General features: G+C 44.8%; 1 protein-coding gene across 4 annotated transcripts in view; it reads right to left on the reverse strand.

Moving 5' to 3' along the window:
- Positions 1-18,114, reverse strand: part of LOC114582269 (uncharacterized) — a 110,298-nt gene that overhangs the window by 22,416 nt on the left and 69,768 nt on the right. For all 4 annotated transcript variants that reach the window (XM_028703172.2, XM_077917440.1, XM_028703174.2 and 1 more), the window contains 15 exons: positions 17,894-17,998; positions 17,089-17,154; positions 15,488-15,601; positions 14,372-14,431; positions 12,898-13,002; positions 11,856-11,918; positions 10,454-10,558; positions 9,255-9,326; positions 8,734-8,838; positions 7,524-7,592; positions 5,344-5,448; positions 4,417-4,485; positions 2,872-2,976; positions 1,172-1,240; positions 772-873 (listed from right to left, as the gene is read on the reverse strand). In XM_028703172.2, coding sequence (XP_028559005.2) covers positions 772-873; positions 1,172-1,240; positions 2,872-2,976; positions 4,417-4,485; positions 5,344-5,448; positions 7,524-7,592; positions 8,734-8,838; positions 9,255-9,326; positions 10,454-10,558; positions 11,856-11,918; positions 12,898-13,002; positions 14,372-14,431; positions 15,488-15,601; positions 17,089-17,154; positions 17,894-17,998 — 1,314 coding nt within the window. The remainder of the gene's footprint in view (positions 1-771; positions 874-1,171; positions 1,241-2,871; positions 2,977-4,416; positions 4,486-5,343; positions 5,449-7,523; positions 7,593-8,733; positions 8,839-9,254; positions 9,327-10,453; positions 10,559-11,855; positions 11,919-12,897; positions 13,003-14,371; positions 14,432-15,487; positions 15,602-17,088; positions 17,155-17,893; positions 17,999-18,114) is intronic.

The raw sequence follows: 18,114 nt of genomic DNA on the forward strand, positions 1-18,114 counted from the left end.
TCTCAGAAGCCGAACATTTCGGTTTTTGAACACCAAAAAACCCAGAAGTAATTGCTTCCGTTTTCGAACGCTTTTCAGAAGTTGAATGGCTTCTGCTGCATGTTTTTCAATTTTCTCCATTGACTTTGGAGAACGCCCTCTGTGCTTCGGTTGTCGAACGTTTCGGAAGTCAAACGGTCTTCCAGAACGGGTTACGTTCGACAACCGAAGTACCACTGTATTTCTATCCCTGGAAGATGAAAGCAATTGTGAGAAAATATGGGAGAATTGCAATTTGATGGTGATGCTGACAACATGGGGACCTTCCATAAATGTCCATGAGGGAGAAAAGGCAGTTACACATGGAAAGCACCTTGGAAGCGTCCTAATTGGAAGGAGGAGGGCAGTGAGTGGGCTGATTATTCCACCCTCCGTCCCTGGCTTTATGTAGTCCCCACCCTGCAAAAATTCAAAGCACCCTCTCTGAGTTGCTTTTCCAGGCATGGGAGAAAGAGATGACGACGATATATTTTTCCCCTGAGGGTGAAAAGCAGCCCAGGGAGGAGAATTTTGAGTTGAAAAAATGAACAGGGGGAAAGGGCTATAGTCCAGCCTCCCTCCTTTCTGCCATACCAATTCACAGCCTGCTCCTTGCTGCTTTGGGTTACAAAAGTTAAAAAGAACGTGAACATGGAATATGTATGCAGCTTGAGAATCAGGTGTGAAGCATTGGTGGCTGTGAGGACTTTCCCGGGACATGATCCAATGGTGAACCCAGTGATGCATACTCACTATTGATTGTCCTTTTGATAGCCTCCTGAACTTCCATCTGAGTTAAGCGAAGCCCCATAGCACCCAGGATAGAATCCAGTTTGCTGACATCCACCATTTTGCCTTGAACCGAAGGGGAGGGAACACTCAGTAACAATTCGTATCCATCACTTCCATTGTGTAAAGTTAATTCCAGATATTTCCCATGTTATTCACAAAACGTAGTTTGGTCCAAAGGCTCCTCCCTGTCCCCACTTTGAGGCTCCAGAATGTCAGAAGAGCGCTATAGTTATTCATTTATTCATTTATTATTTGTTGACATGAACCATGTGCACAGAATAAAGATCGGTGTTTTTAATAATAATTTCTTAACCCAACTGCATTGTAACCACCCCTCTTTCAATATTACGGTTCAGCTCACCAGTCTGCTGGCTTGACAAGACCGAATGCACCCCTCTCTTAAAGGTTTCCACGTCCACCGTCCCATCCGCTGCAAGGAACAAAAAGAAGTTGTGAATGAGACGCAAAAGTGCTAAGTGGCTCGGAAGGTGGCGGCAGCGGGAGCCAGAATAGCAGTTTCACTATTGGTTTGGCACAGAGACAGCTCTCATTCTCAACCCACCTTCTTAACATGCCAACGTGAGGGGCACGAATTGGGCCAAAAGCTCTTCTCCTCCTCCAGTGGCAAATATATCAGTCCCAAAGTCTTAATATCTATCTCTGGGTTTCCCAAACTTGGGTCTCCAGCTGTTTTTGGACTACAATTCCCATTCGTCTCTGACCACCAGTCCTACTAGCTAGGGATGATGGGAGTTGTAGTCCAAAACAGCTGGAGACCCACATTTCGGAAACCCTGACCTATCTGAATAAACAACAAGCGAACATGCCAATGCATAATTTTAAAAAATTGCCCTAAGAATAATCAGTTTAAAAAGCCAACAAAAAAACCAAGAGACCAAAGCAGACAGGATAGGGATCAAGCATCTGGCAGGGGCTTGAGTTGCAACCCTCTGAGGATCTTTGCAACCCCCACAAGTTGCCATCTATGGGGCAAAAATGATCTGTGGGAGGAGTGGCATCAGTAGCAACAGTCCACCTGGAGGGGCAGGGTTTGGAGCACTGACTCTTCTATTTCTTATTTTTTTTCCTTCCCAAAAGGCTACCTGCTGACCAGGGAGAGGCAGTCACAAGGAAGTCCTCTACCCCATATTTTGACTTGGCATAGGTGAAGATCAACTACTCTGCCACTATGAATAAAAATGGGTGCTTCTGTATATTTTCATAGTTTTTACCTGGAGGTAAGTAGCAGGGAGGGGGGAACCTGTGCCCCCTCAATCAGCTCTAGCCACCATGACCAATGGTCAGAGATGATGAGCCTTGCAGCCCAAGTATATCTAGAGGAACACGACTTCTCCACTCCTGTTTCAGAGTGGTATCCTTCATGTTGTGTGTCTCTCATGCTCCTGCCCAGAAGCCACTGTTAACCATTGTCGTTTTTGTAAAGGTAAAGGTACCCCTGCCCGTACGGGCCAGTCGTGTCCGACTCCAGGGTTGTGCGCCCATCTCACTTAAGAGGCCGGGGGCCAGCGCCGTCCGAAGACACTTCCGGGTCACGTGGCCAGCGTGACGAAGCTGCTTTGGCGAGCCAGCACCAGCACAGCACACAGAAACGCCGTTTACCTTCCCGCTATAAAGTGGTACCTATTTATCTACTTGCACTTAGGGGTGCTTTCGAACTGATAGGTGGGCAGGAGCTGGGACCGAAAGACAGGAGCTCGCCTCGCCGCGGGGATTCGAACCGCCGACCTTACGATCAGCAAGTCCTAGGCACTGAGGTTTTACCCACAGCGCCACCCGCGTTTTTGTACATGAGGATTAAACTATATGTAATGCAGACTTTGAAGGATGCACCCACAGCTATTTTTGGTTGTCCCCTCAGGTTCATTTTGCCATGTGGCTTTGAGCGGTGGCTGCAGCACAAGTAATTTGACTGTTCCCCCAACCTTTCATAAACAAAACTGATCAGAAGAGTTGCCTTGCTGAATTAAATCAAGCTCGTCTAGCACTCAGCATCCGCCAGATATAAAGAATCAAAGAAACCAAAGAATCAAAGAAACCAACCGTCAATCGGAGTACATTTCAACGCCTCATACAGCTGCTTGTTGGTTAACTGGATGCCCATTTCATCCAAGACTTCCTCCAAGTTTTCGATAGCAACCCTTTTCTCTGCAAAAGAGGCGACAGTGTTGGCAACAACCTTGTGTCGAACGCCCAAAGAATTGTGCAAAACGTGCTCAAGATCACAACACTGTCCTCGCAGTGCAATGCTCTCCTCAAAAGGGTTGAGATTTTGTGAGTGTCCCATATAACTGCTCAGAGGGTGCACATGAAGGGACAGCATGGGAATGCAGCAGAGGACCTCTGCAGGTCCTGGCAGAGCGTCTTTTCCTGCTGGGAACCAGAACTACCAGGTCCAAAATCCCCAGCAGGAACCTAACACTATGTGCATCATTTCTACCAGGGAGAAAGCCCCACAAAGGTCAAGGTGGGACTTCTCCCTGGCAGAAATGATGTGCATGGTGTCCGTTTCCCTCCAGGGATTCTGGGGCTGCTAGTCACAGAATTCTAGAATCATGGTCCAACCCTCTCTTCCCAACACAGGAAATCCAGAGCTAGAGCTGTCCAGAACCTTCTGCTTGGAGACTTCCAACCAAGAGAGAAATGAAGGAGGAGCAAAGAGAGACAAGATGAAGGAGCCTGAAGTTGCTAGGTAGGTAGGTAAGGTAAAGGTAAGGTAAAGGACCCCTGGACGGTTAAGTCCAGTCAAAGGTGAACATGGGGTTTTGGCGTTCATCTCGCTTTCAGGCCGAGGCAGCCGGCATTTGTCCAGGCAGCTTTCCAGATCATGCGGCCAGCATGACTAAACCGCTTCTGGCGCAATGGAACACCATGACAGAAACCAGAGCGCATGGAAACGCCGTTTACCTTCCCACCGCTGCGGTACCTATTTATCTACTTGCACTGGTATGCTTTTGAACTGCTAGGATGGCAGGAGCTGGGACAGAGCAATGGGAGCTCACCCCGTCGTGGGGATTTGAACCGCCAACCTTCTGATTGGCAAGCCCAAGAGGTTCAGTGGTTTAGACCACAGCGCCACCCACATCCCATGCTGGGGAAGAACCTAGGGGAAGAGAAGGCTTCGGGAACTGTGGGAAGACAGGGACCTTTAGTCCCCGCAACTGTCTCATTGGGGGAACATCTACCGCAGAGAGTTACTGGCTCATTAGACCTGAGCTGTTTTGTTTCTTTGAATAGTTAACTTCACTGGCACCTTGCGAGTTATTACTCACCTGTCCCTGACAATGACTGTATTCATTTTTACGCAAGACAGAAATGCATTGCAGCCTACAATCTCACATCTGCAACACATCTGTGACCAGTTTCCACATGCCTTTGAACTGCTTGAATATTCAGCACCTAATGACTCATATCTGAATGTCGGAATCAACTCCACTGAGCAGAACTATGTCTAGGGTGATATGAAAACTGTGCCACATATAGAGTCCACATATAGAACAGTAACCTATTGGTATGTCCAGACTACCACCCCGACACACCCCAAACAATGGATTGTTAGTGTGATTGGTTTTAAGGCTCTCAACTTACTGGTTGATGACAACCCTCGGAGCGCTTGGATTTCTTTGAGACAGTCACTGAGGTTTACAGTTCCATCCTCTGTAATGCAGAGAAAAAGAAACAGCAATAGACTGGTCCCATAGCCACTCTCATCATTTAAATCGATGTCCCTGAAAACATCACAGACACTTTGGGTGGTCAAGAACATAGCAGCATGGCTGTTGTCCAGGACTGGCCACAGGAGAACATTACACTGCTTTTTGAAAGAGGTTCATTGGTTACCAGCCAGCTTTTAGGCTAAAAATTCACTGTTCTTGAAATATACTCAGAGTCGACAGTGGATTTCATGCTCTTTATTCAGCTCATAGTGGTGAGGAGGAATGGAAGTTTCCCCAAAGTATCTGCTTTATATACATTATTTACACAATGGGCTGCACGTGATTGGCTAATTCCGGAATTCTCCTGTAGGCCAATCAGGTTGTGGATTCATTTCCATCTGGAGCTGGATTGGGTGGCTCCTGCAGACCAATCATACTGCTGCATTGTTCTAGGACCAATCAGACTGCTGCATTTTGGATCCTATTGTTCTAGGACCAATCAGACTGCTGCATTTTGGATCCTATTCAACTCAGTACATAACAGTTCTGAGGCTAACCTTTAGTTGCACATCAGAGGACATGTGTACTCTTGTTTGTGATTTAAGACCAGATGTGCAAATCTGCCTCCTAGCATAGGAAGATTAAACCCTGCAATCGAAAAAGTACTTAATAGTTGGGCACAGACTGCCTTGCGAGTATTTTTATAGGGCCTGTTCTCTCAGAATGAAACCCCCCAGTCTGGGCATCAGATATTCTGCATATTGTTTCGTATGTTATAGGGCTGCTATATTTGTTGGTAGCTGCTTTGGGCACCACTGTATGGAAAGTAGGGAGAAGTATTTGAATAATAAATACTGACCATTCACATCCACATTCGCCAAGACTTCCTGGAGCTCTTTGTCACTCAAAAAGAAGCCCTTGCGGGCCAGAATGGATCCAAGATCCAGAACAGAAATTTCTTCTTCTGGAGGGCAAAAGGGGAATGGAGTCAGCGAGGGGATGGATAGACAAGAGAAGACTCAAATTCACATAACACTAAAACCAGGGTTTGTTTAACAAACCACAAGATAATCCTGAGTTGTCCCACAGATTTATCAAACAAACAATGGCTTATTTCTCCAGTCTTTGCTTTGTTTTCTAGTTTTACCAAAGGGGTTGTAGACTCAGAAGCAGCACAAACGCAGGATGAAAGGGAGAAACAAATTCCATTAATCCTTCTCACAGCTATTTAATAGTTTTCTGGGTTGTTATGGCCTGTATAGATTGTTTTTTAGCCGTTTCCTTCTTCCATCTCCCCCTCTCTAGGAATCAACTGTTTCACTTTAACCATTCTCTTTCCCAACAGCATTGCCTTCATATCCTCTTTTCTTTCTTTCCACCCAAATTTATCAAAATACAAAAAGGAGGGATCATGATTAGAAGTGGAGGGAAGGGAAGATTATTTAATCCTTTCCCTGCACACTGATCCCAAAGAAAATCCCTCCCGCCACAGGATTTTATTTGGATAACAGATGTCTAGAAGCAGAATTACTTTCCACACGTAGCTTAAATCAGAACAGCAAAGATGGAGTGCTACAAAAGCATCCACGTCCAGAAGCATTATTCCAGAGTGGCATTTAGATCTCTCTCTGTATTGTGGCTCTTCCCTACTAAATGAGAACCCAGTCATTCACTGGGTTTGCACATAACTCTAAACTATGGTTTATTAAACCACGGTTTAGCTTTGTGCATGAACGCTGCCCTGCAACTTAACTATGGCTTGTTTATTGTCAGCAAATCATGATCTTAAACCACAGTTAAAACAAAAGCAAAGATAATTTCAGAGCAGTTTTTCCAATATAGCAAAAGGGAGCGGATCACATTTTGGAAGGATAACAAATAAGCCAAGATAATTTTGCGATATCAGCCTAGATTCTATGTGAACAGGGCCGGATTTAGGTTTGATGAGGCCCTAAGCTACTGAATGTAATGGGGACCTTTATATGTCCAGCTGTCCTTTGTCAACAACAAATTGTCACTGTTTTGGTGTTGAATATATGCTATATGGTAATTTATGGACCTAATAGGTATCTAAAGCCATTTGCACATGCAAAATGTAGGCACCCTATATATAGAAATGAGCAAACCAGTGATATTTTAGGGAGCAGGCTAGCAGGCGGGGCCCATGACTTACATCATAGGGGTCTACACAACACTAAACACTGTTGCTCTATGTAGGTTTTATTTTATTGGTTTTTTATCTTATATTTTGGAAATGTACATCGTTTCCTCCCCCTTTAAAATTTGGGGGGCCCCAAAGAGAGTGGGGCCCTAAGGTATAGCTTGTTTAGCTTATACATAAATCCAGCACTGTATGTGAAGCACAACCATAGGGCTGGAAGGTGACAATAGGACCTAGAGATGTTACAGTGTCTTCAAGTCTACATGAGTGTAGGTTTTGCTGCAAAATCAGAAGACAAAAATAAATAAAAACTGATGTTTTATTGTGTGTGAAATATACTCGGAGTCGCAAAGTGATTTCATGCTCTTTATTCAGCTCATAGTGGTGAGGAGGAATGGATGAATGTCCCCTCAGTATCTGCTTTATATACATTATTTACACAATGGGCTGCACATGATTGGCTAATTCCGGAATTCTACTGTAAGCCAATCAGGTTGTGGATTCACTTCTATCTGGAGCATGATTGGGTAGTTCCTGCCAACCAATCATACTGCTGCATTGTTCTAGGACCAATCAGACTGCTGCATTCTGAAGCCTATTGTTCTAGGACCAATCAGACTGCTGCCTTTTGGATCCTATTGTTCTAGGACCAATCAGACTGCTGCAGTTTGGATCCTATTCAACTCAGTACATAACAGTGTGCCTCACACAGTTGTTCCTGTCCAGAACTACATGCAAGACTCATGAGCTAAACACTGATATTTTACAGGATCTCAAAATTCTGACTCCAAAACACACAGAGCACAAAAAGCAAACATTTTTCTGTGGTGTAGCCCTTCCCCTCTCACAGTGCATTCTCAAGCATCTTATTGACTCACCGCTCTGACGGTGTTGTTGGCTCTTTCTCACCTGTTTCATAAATTCTTCCAGGTTCACTTTCCCTTCAGCTGATGGAAAAAGATCTCAGAATCAGAAGGAGACCTCGCTCCCCAACGAGGCTCCAAACAGGGGCAGATAATAGGGTGCCCTGAGCGAAAACAAAATTTGCCCCACCCCCCTCTAAATCTTTATTATTTTCGCAATAATTCCTTTTGGTACGCAGTCACTTGTTATGGATCTTCTCAGTAGCTATCTGTACAGATTTTTTTATTACGATTATGATTATTATTTTGCGCCCCCTCAGTTTGGCGCCCTGTGGGGGGGAACCACTTGCTCTGCCCTAAATCCAGCACCCCTCCAAATTTAAATGGAGACCAGCAAACATCAATCAGATAATCTCAGTTCCAGTCCTTGTGGGTTCAGATAAAAAGCTGAAAGCGCCAACTTAAATTCCAACATATCTACATTTTTTTTTAAAAAAAGAAGAAAGCCCCAGTAAATAGTCAAGTATTCACCTCGCCTTAAGAAAGTAAAGGGGCATGATGAATTTACAGGCCTAGAGTTTATTTCTCTAGTTGCCAGGATATGTTCCCTGAAGTGTACGCAAATTCCCTCTTTGCATATATTTGTATTGTGCTTCAAATGATATTCTGTATTTTTTGAAATTGCCATAGTTACGAGAAACTGATCCCTCCACATTCTAGGCCCCCTCCTTAGTACCTACTCCTCTAGCACAGGGATAACCTCTGGCCGGTGGGCCAATCTTGGCCCACTGAGGAGTCCGAGTTGGCCCCTGAAGCCATTCCCCCCCAAAAAAAACCCATACCCACCTCTCCATCAGCTGACATCACCAGGTGATGTCACCTGAAGGAGGGGATGGCGGAGTTTAGTCCAGCTGGATTCTGCTTTGCAGTAGGATGGAACCCTCCACTCCTTTGCTGGCAAGCAGCTGTTGGGTTCAATCCTGCAAGGTGCTGCTTTGCCAGTGTGTTCCTTGTGACGAATGCAGTGGTGAAGCAGAACTCTTGCAGCCAGCAGGATCGCGCTCTGCTCACCAGCGCATTCCCTGCACATTTTCATTACTATGCCTGTTACAGAACCGTCGACTTTCAGATTGCAGGATTTGCCCGGTGCGGGACGCCAGACCATCCGAGCTTGCAAATTGTCTCGGCCGCTTCACAGAACTCCTTTCCCGAAGCCCATACTGACCATCCACCGGGGCATTTTTTAATGCTTCCTGGAACTCTTCTTCTGCCAGTTGGATGCCTTCAATGGCCAGAACGTTGCCTAGGTCCTGAACGTCCACCATTTCTCCTGCAATTGGGTGCAGAACAGATTGGAATGGCATGGGGGCAGATCCTACATACGTCAGTCACAGAAAGATATTAGCAAGCCGGCTGGTAACCTCTGTTCTGTTGCAGATCCCCTGTGTACAGAGGAAAACTCTGGGCATTTAAAAAAATAAAAATAAAATAAATGCTTTAGTGTATTTTGATTGTTACTCTTTCACTACACTTAAGCCATTATAGGAAAGGTTTGAAATGCTAAAAAAATCCTTCTGGGATGGTGCAGAAGAGCAGGAAAAGAGACAGATGAGCAAGCAGTAGGCACGGTGTCCTACAATCCCCACAGCATGGGGAGAAATTGCCTGCCCATTTCTGAAGAGAAATAAGGAGATGCTGATATATTACAAACGTCCATTTCAAACCTTCCCCCTGAGTTCAACTCACCTTCATGTGTGGGAGATGGCTGTGTCAGACGGACGTCCTTCACTACTTCTTTCGAGCTCAGGCTGTCATCAGCTGCAAACAACATGGCCGCCCACATAGGGTTTAAGATCATGAGAGTTGTCTCACCCTTATGACAGTACATTCTTCGGTTCACGTTCTAAGCCAAAACATTTTACCTCAGGTTTCTGCAGAGGACGATTTACATGGTGTGGGAGCAGGGCTTTTTTTTTTTTTTAAGCCGGAACTTGCCAAAACTCAGTTCTGGCACCTCTCAGGTGGGCGCCATTGTTCATGGTGAGTTCCGGCTCCTTTCCCCACCCAGAAAAATAGCACTAGTTGGGAGTGAAATAAGAACGAGGAGTGCTACTGAGTCAGGTTGAAGGCTCATCTTGTCCCTCACTGTGTTCTCATGGCGGCCAACCAGACGCTTATGGGAAGCCCAAAAGCAAGGAAATGAGTGTCGCAGCAACACTCTGCTCACTTGCGATTTCCTGGCAACTGGAGGTAGAACGTAACTGTTTTGACTAGTCACCATCTATAGTCATTTTATTATTTATTTATTTATTTATTTATTTATTTATTTTCTCAAATCCTTTATTATTTTATTCACATAATATACATCCTTTACAGCAAACAACTTCAAAATAAGCAGACAACTCCAAAATAAAATCACATGTAACAAAACCGTAAGTCTCATGTTTTCATTTACACTGATCTCCTCTCCGATACTTTTACTTGATATTTCTTGCTGCTTTCTGCTTTCCTTATAGAATCTTTATAAAAATCTATAGTCATCTATAGTCTTAGCCTCCATGAATATGCCTAATGCTTTTTCAAAGCCGGTCCAGGTTGGCGGCCATCACCCTATCTCATGGAAAGTTTTAAGTGACAGGAAAAATTGCTTCCGAGTCACGAAAGTTTGATACACCACCTTGTTATATTTTCTTTGAAAGTGTGGTTTAGAACCATTCAAACCAACAAACAAAGCCCATTAAGTGCCTGTTTCGCTCCCAAACAATTCTTAGCTCTCTAGACACGGGGGATGAATATTTTTTTTTGGGGGGGGAGTGCATTAAATGCAAGGTCAGAATGGCTGCATAAATGTCTGTTTCCTTCCTGATACACGCATCTTTGCTGATGGACATTTCTCTAAAATGTAGGCCCTAAATGCACTGTAAGCCTCCTCACATACAACTTACCACCAGTACTGCTGCCTGTTAAATCTTTCTTCCCTTGTTCTTCGGAAAGGAGGCTGCTTTTCTGCTCCGAGGTGGGACTCAAGGTATCACTCTTAGCCACGATCCCTTGGTTCAATTAGCAGGAATTAGTCAGCTGCAATGATCCATGTTCTGTACTTTGCAGGCTATACTATTGCATTAGAACAGGCTTGTAAAAAATAACTTAACCAGGTGCCCCTCTGATGAATAAGAATTTGACCTGGGTGACTAGACAAGAACATCAACTATTTTTTTTGGACACAAAAGACTAACATGGGGCCAACGGGAGGTGGGTGCTGAGCTGGTAAGTGGTGGACTTTTGTTAACAGCAATCATTTAAAGTGCTTTTAAAGCACATCCACTCCATTCCACCCAAATCCTGGGAGCTGTAGTTTACCCCTTCCCTCACAGAACTACAATTCCCAGCACCCTTCAGTTCCTAGGATTCTTTGATATAAAGGTAAAGGTAAAGGTACCCCTGCCCGTACGGGCCAGTCTTGACAGACTCTAGGGTTGTGCGCTCATCTCACTCTAGAGGCCGGGAGCCAGCGCTGTCCGAAGACACTTCCGGGTCACGTGGCCAGCGTGACGAAGCTGCTCGGTGAACCGGCACCAGAGCCGCATACGGAAACGCGGTTTACCTTCCCGCTAGTAAGCGATCCCTATTTATCTACTTGCACCTGGGGGTGCTTTCGAACTGCTAGGTTGGCAGGGGCTGGGACCGAGCAACGGGAGCGCACCCCGCCGCGGGGATTCGAACCGCCAACCATGCGATCAGCAAGTCCTAGGCACTGAGGTTTTACCCACAGCACCACCCGCGTCCTAGGTCCTATTTGATGAGATAAAGGTAAAGGGACCCCTGACCATTACGTCCAGTCGTGGCCGACTCTGGGGTTGCGATGCTCATCTCGCTTTATTGGCTGAGGGAGCCGGCGTACAGCTTCCAGGTCATGTGGCCAGCATGACTAAGCCGCTTCTGGCAAACCAGAGCAGTGCACGGAAATGCCGTTTACCTTCCCACCAGTACCTATTTGTCTACTTGCACTTTGACGTGCTTTTGAACTGCTAGGTTGGCAGGAGCAGGGACCGAGCAACGGGAGCTCACCCATCACGGGGATTTGAACCACTGACCTTCTGATCGGCAAGTCCTAGGTTCTGTGGTTTAACCCACAGCGCCACCCGCATCCCCTTTGATGAGATAGCATGTGCTTCAATATAAGGTGTGCACACAGCCTCACTTGCGAGGCTAAGCCAGGGAGGCAATTCTTACGTTCTATTACAAAATTGTCAATCTTGTGCCTTAGGTGCTCGGAGCTGTACAGAAACTGTTCATTATCCTCCAGCCCACCACCATTAAAAAGCCCCAGAGACTCATCTTCTGTACCTGCTTTCAGCTGCACATTCTTCACCCCCTCCATGAACTCATTCAGGTTAACTTTGCCATCATCTGGAAGACAAGATGGGGGAAGAGGACGGCTCAACTGGGCAGGGAAGCAGAGGTGCAATTATTTTGCAAAGGGTGTTACTAGGAGCTGAATGGGATGCAAATAAACTGGACAGTCTGCATCTGGGCAGGCAAGACAGAGATGCAGCAAGGAAGGGACAGAGAAGTGAGAGATGGCCTACTAAGTGCTGGAGAGGTAGGGCATACTTGACACATGCATATACTTGAGATACGTGTATCATAAGATACAACAGAAATTTCAAGATCTGGGATGGGATGTTTCTCAAGCACAAATGACCCATGATGCTCCATTGCCTGCATTCCCCCCCCCCCCCAACATGCTTTATCACATAGACAACAGCCTTGGGCTGCGGACCAATGGGACATGCTTAACCCTTCCGCCTTCCGCAGTTCCCCGTTTAATATTGCCTGCTGATTAAGGTTTAAAATGATAATTTTAGGTTATATTTTAGTGATCAAGATTTATTTTTATTTTTTTAACTGCCACTATATCTGAATTGTCTCTGTTATACACAATTGCAATTCAATGTATACCTGTTGTGTTTTATGATTTTCCTGATATTGTAAGTGACCCGGAACTGGTCTGTGACTGTAATAATAAAATTCATTCATTCAATATTGCCTGCTTATGTGTTATAGTTCAACCTGGAGGGGGAAATATACAGGGCGCCTGTATATTTTCCTTCATTGGGTGAAAAGTAGCTGGGGGAAGTTTGAGGAGGAAGTTTCACCCCTCTGAAACTCAAAACCTGCTTTTCATTATTTCTATTAAACAGGGGGAGAAATGTTACTTATTCGTCTTACACACAACTGTCTCGAGTGTCATGTGGGCTTCAGCCAGAGTCTGTGAAATCACCCAAAAGGAGCTGAAAGGGGAACGTGCATTTTCTTCCTGAACTGGATGCTCTTAATCTGTTTTACTTCCAAGAGGGGTGGGAGAGCAAGCGCTTTAAAGACTCACCATCCACAGTTGTAGATTTCAGAGCTTCTTGGAGCTCATCGTCTGTTAGCTGAATGCTCATGGTGGCCAGAATAGCATTCAGGTTATCGACAGGAACTCGATCCGCTGTGAGAGAAATGATAAACGTGGAAACATTTACAGGGCCTTGGAATTCCCTGCTTGGTTAACAAAGCTTCGAACGCTGCTGGGGATTGTGTGCACTCCACGCAATAAACACAAATTCAGAAAATTAGAAATCTGTATCAAGAAGAATAGAATTCCATGAAGAAGAAGAAGAGGAGTTTGGATTTGATATCCCGCTTTATCACTACCCGAAGGAGTCTCAAAGCGGCTACCAATCTCCTTTCCCTTCCTTCCCCACAACAAACACTCTGTGAGGTGAGTGAGGCTGAGAGACTTCAAAGAAGTGTGACTGGCCCAAGGTCACCCAGCAGCTGCATGTGGAGGAGCGGAGACGCGAACCCGGTTCACCAGATTATGAATCTACCACTCTTAACCACTACACCACACTGAGCTGTGTAAAGTGCCAAAATGTATGCATTTTTTCTTGTACGGCATGGTACAGAATTAAAACTGCTAGCACTTTTTGCAAAGCTAAGCAGGGTCCGGGATGGTTTCAAAGCTGGATGGGGGAACCACATGTTGACATTCCTGCATTGTGGATGGTTGTTCCAGATGACCCTCACGGTCACTTCCAACTCTGCAATTCTATGATTCTATTTATTGTGCACTCTTTGCTGATTTGCATAATACCTTCTGGTTTTACAGAACGTGAGGGTACAAGGAGCCATGCAGAACATTGATGTCCCTCTCTATGACCCCCTAGAAATCTTATTCAGCCACTTTCTGAAATGTCCGCATCTGATCGCCATCTTCAAATATCTCAAGGGCCGTCACATGGAAGAGGGAACAAGCTTGTTTTCTCCTGCTCTGGAGAGTAGGAATCACAGCATTGGATTCAAGTTACAAGAATGCAGATTCCGAGTAAACATCATGAAAAATGTTCTGGCAGTAAGAGCTGTTCGGTAGCAGAATGGTCTCCCTTGGGAGGTTGTGGACTCTCCTTCCTTGGAGGTTTTGAAGCAGAGGTTGGATGGCCATCTGTCATGGATGCTTTAGCTGAGATTCCTGCATTGCAGGGGGTTGGACTAGATGACCCTTGGGGTCCCTTCTATGATTGGCCACCCAGTGTTGACCCAAAAGGGCCTGAGAGACTCCGCTTTTTACAAGCATCCCTTTGGGAAGCCTCTCTTACCACATCCTGCACCCCTGTCGAATCACAAAATGAAACCAGTCCTGTGCGCAGGTGTGCTTTGTCCATGGACCATTTATCCCATCTGCTTCGACGCTGGTCTGTTCCTCATCATCTAAAGCCTGCCTGGGGCTTTAAGCCCTGTCAGAAAACAAGTGCTCTCTTCAAATGCTTCCAGCTTAATTTAACAAATTTCTAATCCAACTAACGCAACCCACTTACCCTCAGCTTGGTTCTTGACTACACTCGCCATCAATTCACTCATGTTCACCTTCCCATTTTCTGCAAGGACAAAATACTGATAGATAAGACAATCTGCAATGCAGAAAGTGGCCAGAGCATAAGATTGTGTGTTTTGAAATTCTCATACCAAATAAAAATTGCTATATTTCAGTATCCGTCATGATTATGACCCTGGTCCAACATAGTGATTCAATGGCCTATGCTACTGATGCGGATCCCAGGTATTACATGCCCCAGTCTGAGAGGCAGGAGTTTGCTAATTTCCATGAGAGACAGAGAGGACAAACTCAGTGACAGACCTGGATCTTTAAGACAGTGGTTCTTGACTGCTCACATAGGCAGCCTCTACCTGAAGACATTCTCCTCATCTGTGAACCCTCACCTATGATGAAAGAGTCACTGGGAAACTTGCCGGTGATGTCAGAATGCCAGATTCCAACCAGAACACTCCTGCTTGACCTTTCACTGAGAAGTAAGTTCTGTACAGAAGTCTGTGTGAGGCCTCCATCTCCACAGAGATCGGCCCACAGTTAAAGCCGTCCCACTCTGTGTTAGAGGCATGTGTAATAATAACAATAATAATAATTTTTTATTTATACCCCGCCCTTCCTGGTTCTGAGAACCGGGCTCAGGGTGGCTAACAACAAATTTAAAATAATTGATGCAACAAAAAACAGCATAAAATACAGTATAAAACGTGAATAACAATAAATTCAGAATTAAAAAATCAATTTAGGGGGAAAATCCATCCAATAAACATTCGATGATCACCAGTGCTAGCTGGCTAAATTAGTCCTATTTGGGCCAGCGAGGAGACCAGGGGAGAATTAGCTGTGGGATCCTAGAGCGGGTAATCTTCATAAAAAGGGGAGGGGGAGAGAAAGAAGGGGAATAAAAGATCAGGCTAAGTTCAAATTGGAATACCAGTGTACCAGTGGGTTGTGATGTTTCTCGCAGCCTCTGGGACCGGTTTGCTGAGGGTGACCTCCCAAGAGCTGAGGGACTTTTTGAGGAGGAAGATTCAGTGTCTGAGTAGAACGTGGGCAAACCAAAAAACCCTACCATGCCTGAGATCAGGGAACAAGGTTCACTCACCGTTCACAGTCACATACTTCAAGGCTTCTTGGAGTTGCTCTTTGGTTAAGTGGATCCCTAAGTTGGACAAAACGGAATCTACCTCTTCCATAGCAACCATATCCCCTTGGTCACCTAGACAGGAGAAACAATGAAGCAAAGGCCAGACTTTCAGAAGTTGGTGGGAAATCCACAAGGCCTTGCCAAAAAAAGGTCAAGCTTCTGCAAACCCCAAGAAGTTAACCTAACAGTGTAATATAATCCTTCAGGGTCAGATCAAAGTTCTACCTAGTCCAGCATTCTGTTTTCCACAATGGTCAGACAGCACCTCTGGGAAGTTCACAAGTAGGTCTTTACGGCCATAGGGCCATTATTACAAGCCAGACCAAAGGCCTGTCAAATCCAGCATCTAGTCTAACCGCCTGTGATGCAGGAATCTCAGCTAAAGCATTCATGACATCCAGCCTCTGCCTAAAAACCTCCAAGGCTTCTGAGAAGTCCATCCGTGGGGCACAAAGGCAACAGCCCACTGTAGACCTAGCAGCTAGTCTTCAGTGGCATACTTATTACCTCTGAACCTGAAGGTTTCATTTAGCTGTCGTGGCCAATTGCCATGGGAGAATATGTCCTCCCTCCAGGGCCAGCCCAAGACATTTTGGCACCTGAGGCAAAACACAAAATGGCGCCTCTCCTCCAAGGAAGAAGGGGTGAGTGAAGATCTACATTGGGAACAAGGGGGAAGGAATCAAATCAAGGGAGGGGGATCAAATAACCTATTTTCATGACCAGAAAAAAGAGGAGTATCAAGAGGAATGGAATAAATTTAAAGACTATTTAGTTAAATATGTTAAGATAATTTAAATAGAAATACTTGTGAGTAATAGAATGGCCTAGGATTTAAATATGTGAAATTGTATAATGTTAAGGATAGAAGTCAATATGAAAAGAAAGAAAGATGTTAATTGACTAAGTAAATTTTATGTGAAAATAGTTTTGGAAAACTGCTACAATGATTGATATGGAAACTCAGCTGGGGGGATTCGAGGAAGTCACTTAACAATGTTAACAAAAGTGGAATTATTATAGTTAAGATAAATGTTTCTTTGTTTGTTAGTTAGTTTGTATTTGATGTTTTTGTTTTATTTGTTTGTTATAAATTTGAAAAACCAATAAAAAATTTGGAGGGGAAAAACAAATAACCTATTTTCAACCTGTTTGTTTTGGGAAAAGATGGTCTCAGTTCATGTTATTCACAATGTGTTGAATTGCTATGGTTTACCTAGTGTAGGGAACAGGCTGGGCCAGTTAAAGGGTTGTTCAGAGGAGACAGCCAGAGGAAAAAGATATATTCATTTGGTGATGGTTGTGAGAAAAGAGATGGGGTTGGTTGGTTTGCTTGCCTCCCCTTCATTCAAACAGTACAGACTACACCCCATGCTATCAAAACCACATTTTGAAAGCTTAACAACTGAAAATAGGTTCAGGGGCTAAGCCTCGGCTCAGAATATGCTGAAATTTCTACCATTTATTTTAGTACCATAATGGAAAAAGAAGGGAAATCCAAGTTCATGTTTGGTAGGCACACATGGCAGAGTCTTCCTGGCATCAGAGACCTCACTCACCTTCAAGAGTCTGCTGCATTTCACTAAGGCTATTCATAAATTCATTGAGGTTCACTTTCCCATCCTCTGTGAGGGAGTCAAAAAAGCACAGAGTTACATGTGCGGCACCTTTGAGACAAGCACAATTCTTACACCCCAGTTTCTAAAACCAGAGACAAAACCAAACCAAAAGCAAGGAATAACGGAAGGAGACACACAGTGACAGAGATGAAGAATTAAGAGGACACTTTGTAGGGAGAGTGGGATTTTGTGCAAAAGCTTGATTCTGGTACAGACTGGGCTGAGCCTCCTTAATTCTTAGCTTACGGCTGCATACATACTATACCTTTAAAGTGTATGGGGAAAACACAATTTAAGGAATGGTGGGCGCTGCAGTTTCCCCCTCATGGAGTCACAATTCCCAGAAACCTTTAACAAACTACAGTGCCCAGGATTTTTTGAGGGAAGTAATGTGTTTTAAAGGTATAGTGTGTAACACAGCCTATGTCTGCTTTCCTGAGCCAGCATTTTACATCTGGCTCTTGTTGGTTATCCTCACAGTTCTAGTAAATTCCACAAGCCTGAACCCTGCCCACCCCTGGTATAAGGCATTGGGGGAACCCCACTGCACTGAGATCTGGGACGTAGCAAAGGATGTCCCAGACCTCAGTGTCTTTTACTACTATAATAGAAAGCAATAAGTTTCCAGAATCTAACTGTTTAGGGTTCATGAACCTACCACCTTGCCATTCTCCAGCTGCTTCTCTTCCCTGCCCTTTTTGCCACATGTTTTAAAATCTCAAATATGGAATCCATCAATTCTCACCATCAACTTTAACTTGCTTGAGGACCTCCTGCATCCCCTCATTGGTTAAAACAATCCCCATGCTTTCAAGAATGGAATCCAGGTTTTCGATGGGGACCTTGTTACCTTAGATAGGAGGAGAAATTGAACATAAGACCAGGAGAAATCAGCTCTTGAGCAACTGCCCATTTAAAACTGGCCTCACGGTGTTAGGTTTAAAAGAAACAAGCACAAAAGCAGGA

This window comes from Podarcis muralis, chromosome 13 (assembly GCF_964188315.1).
Source record: "Podarcis muralis chromosome 13, rPodMur119.hap1.1, whole genome shotgun sequence".
Taxonomy (NCBI): Eukaryota; Metazoa; Chordata; class Lepidosauria; order Squamata; family Lacertidae; genus Podarcis; species Podarcis muralis.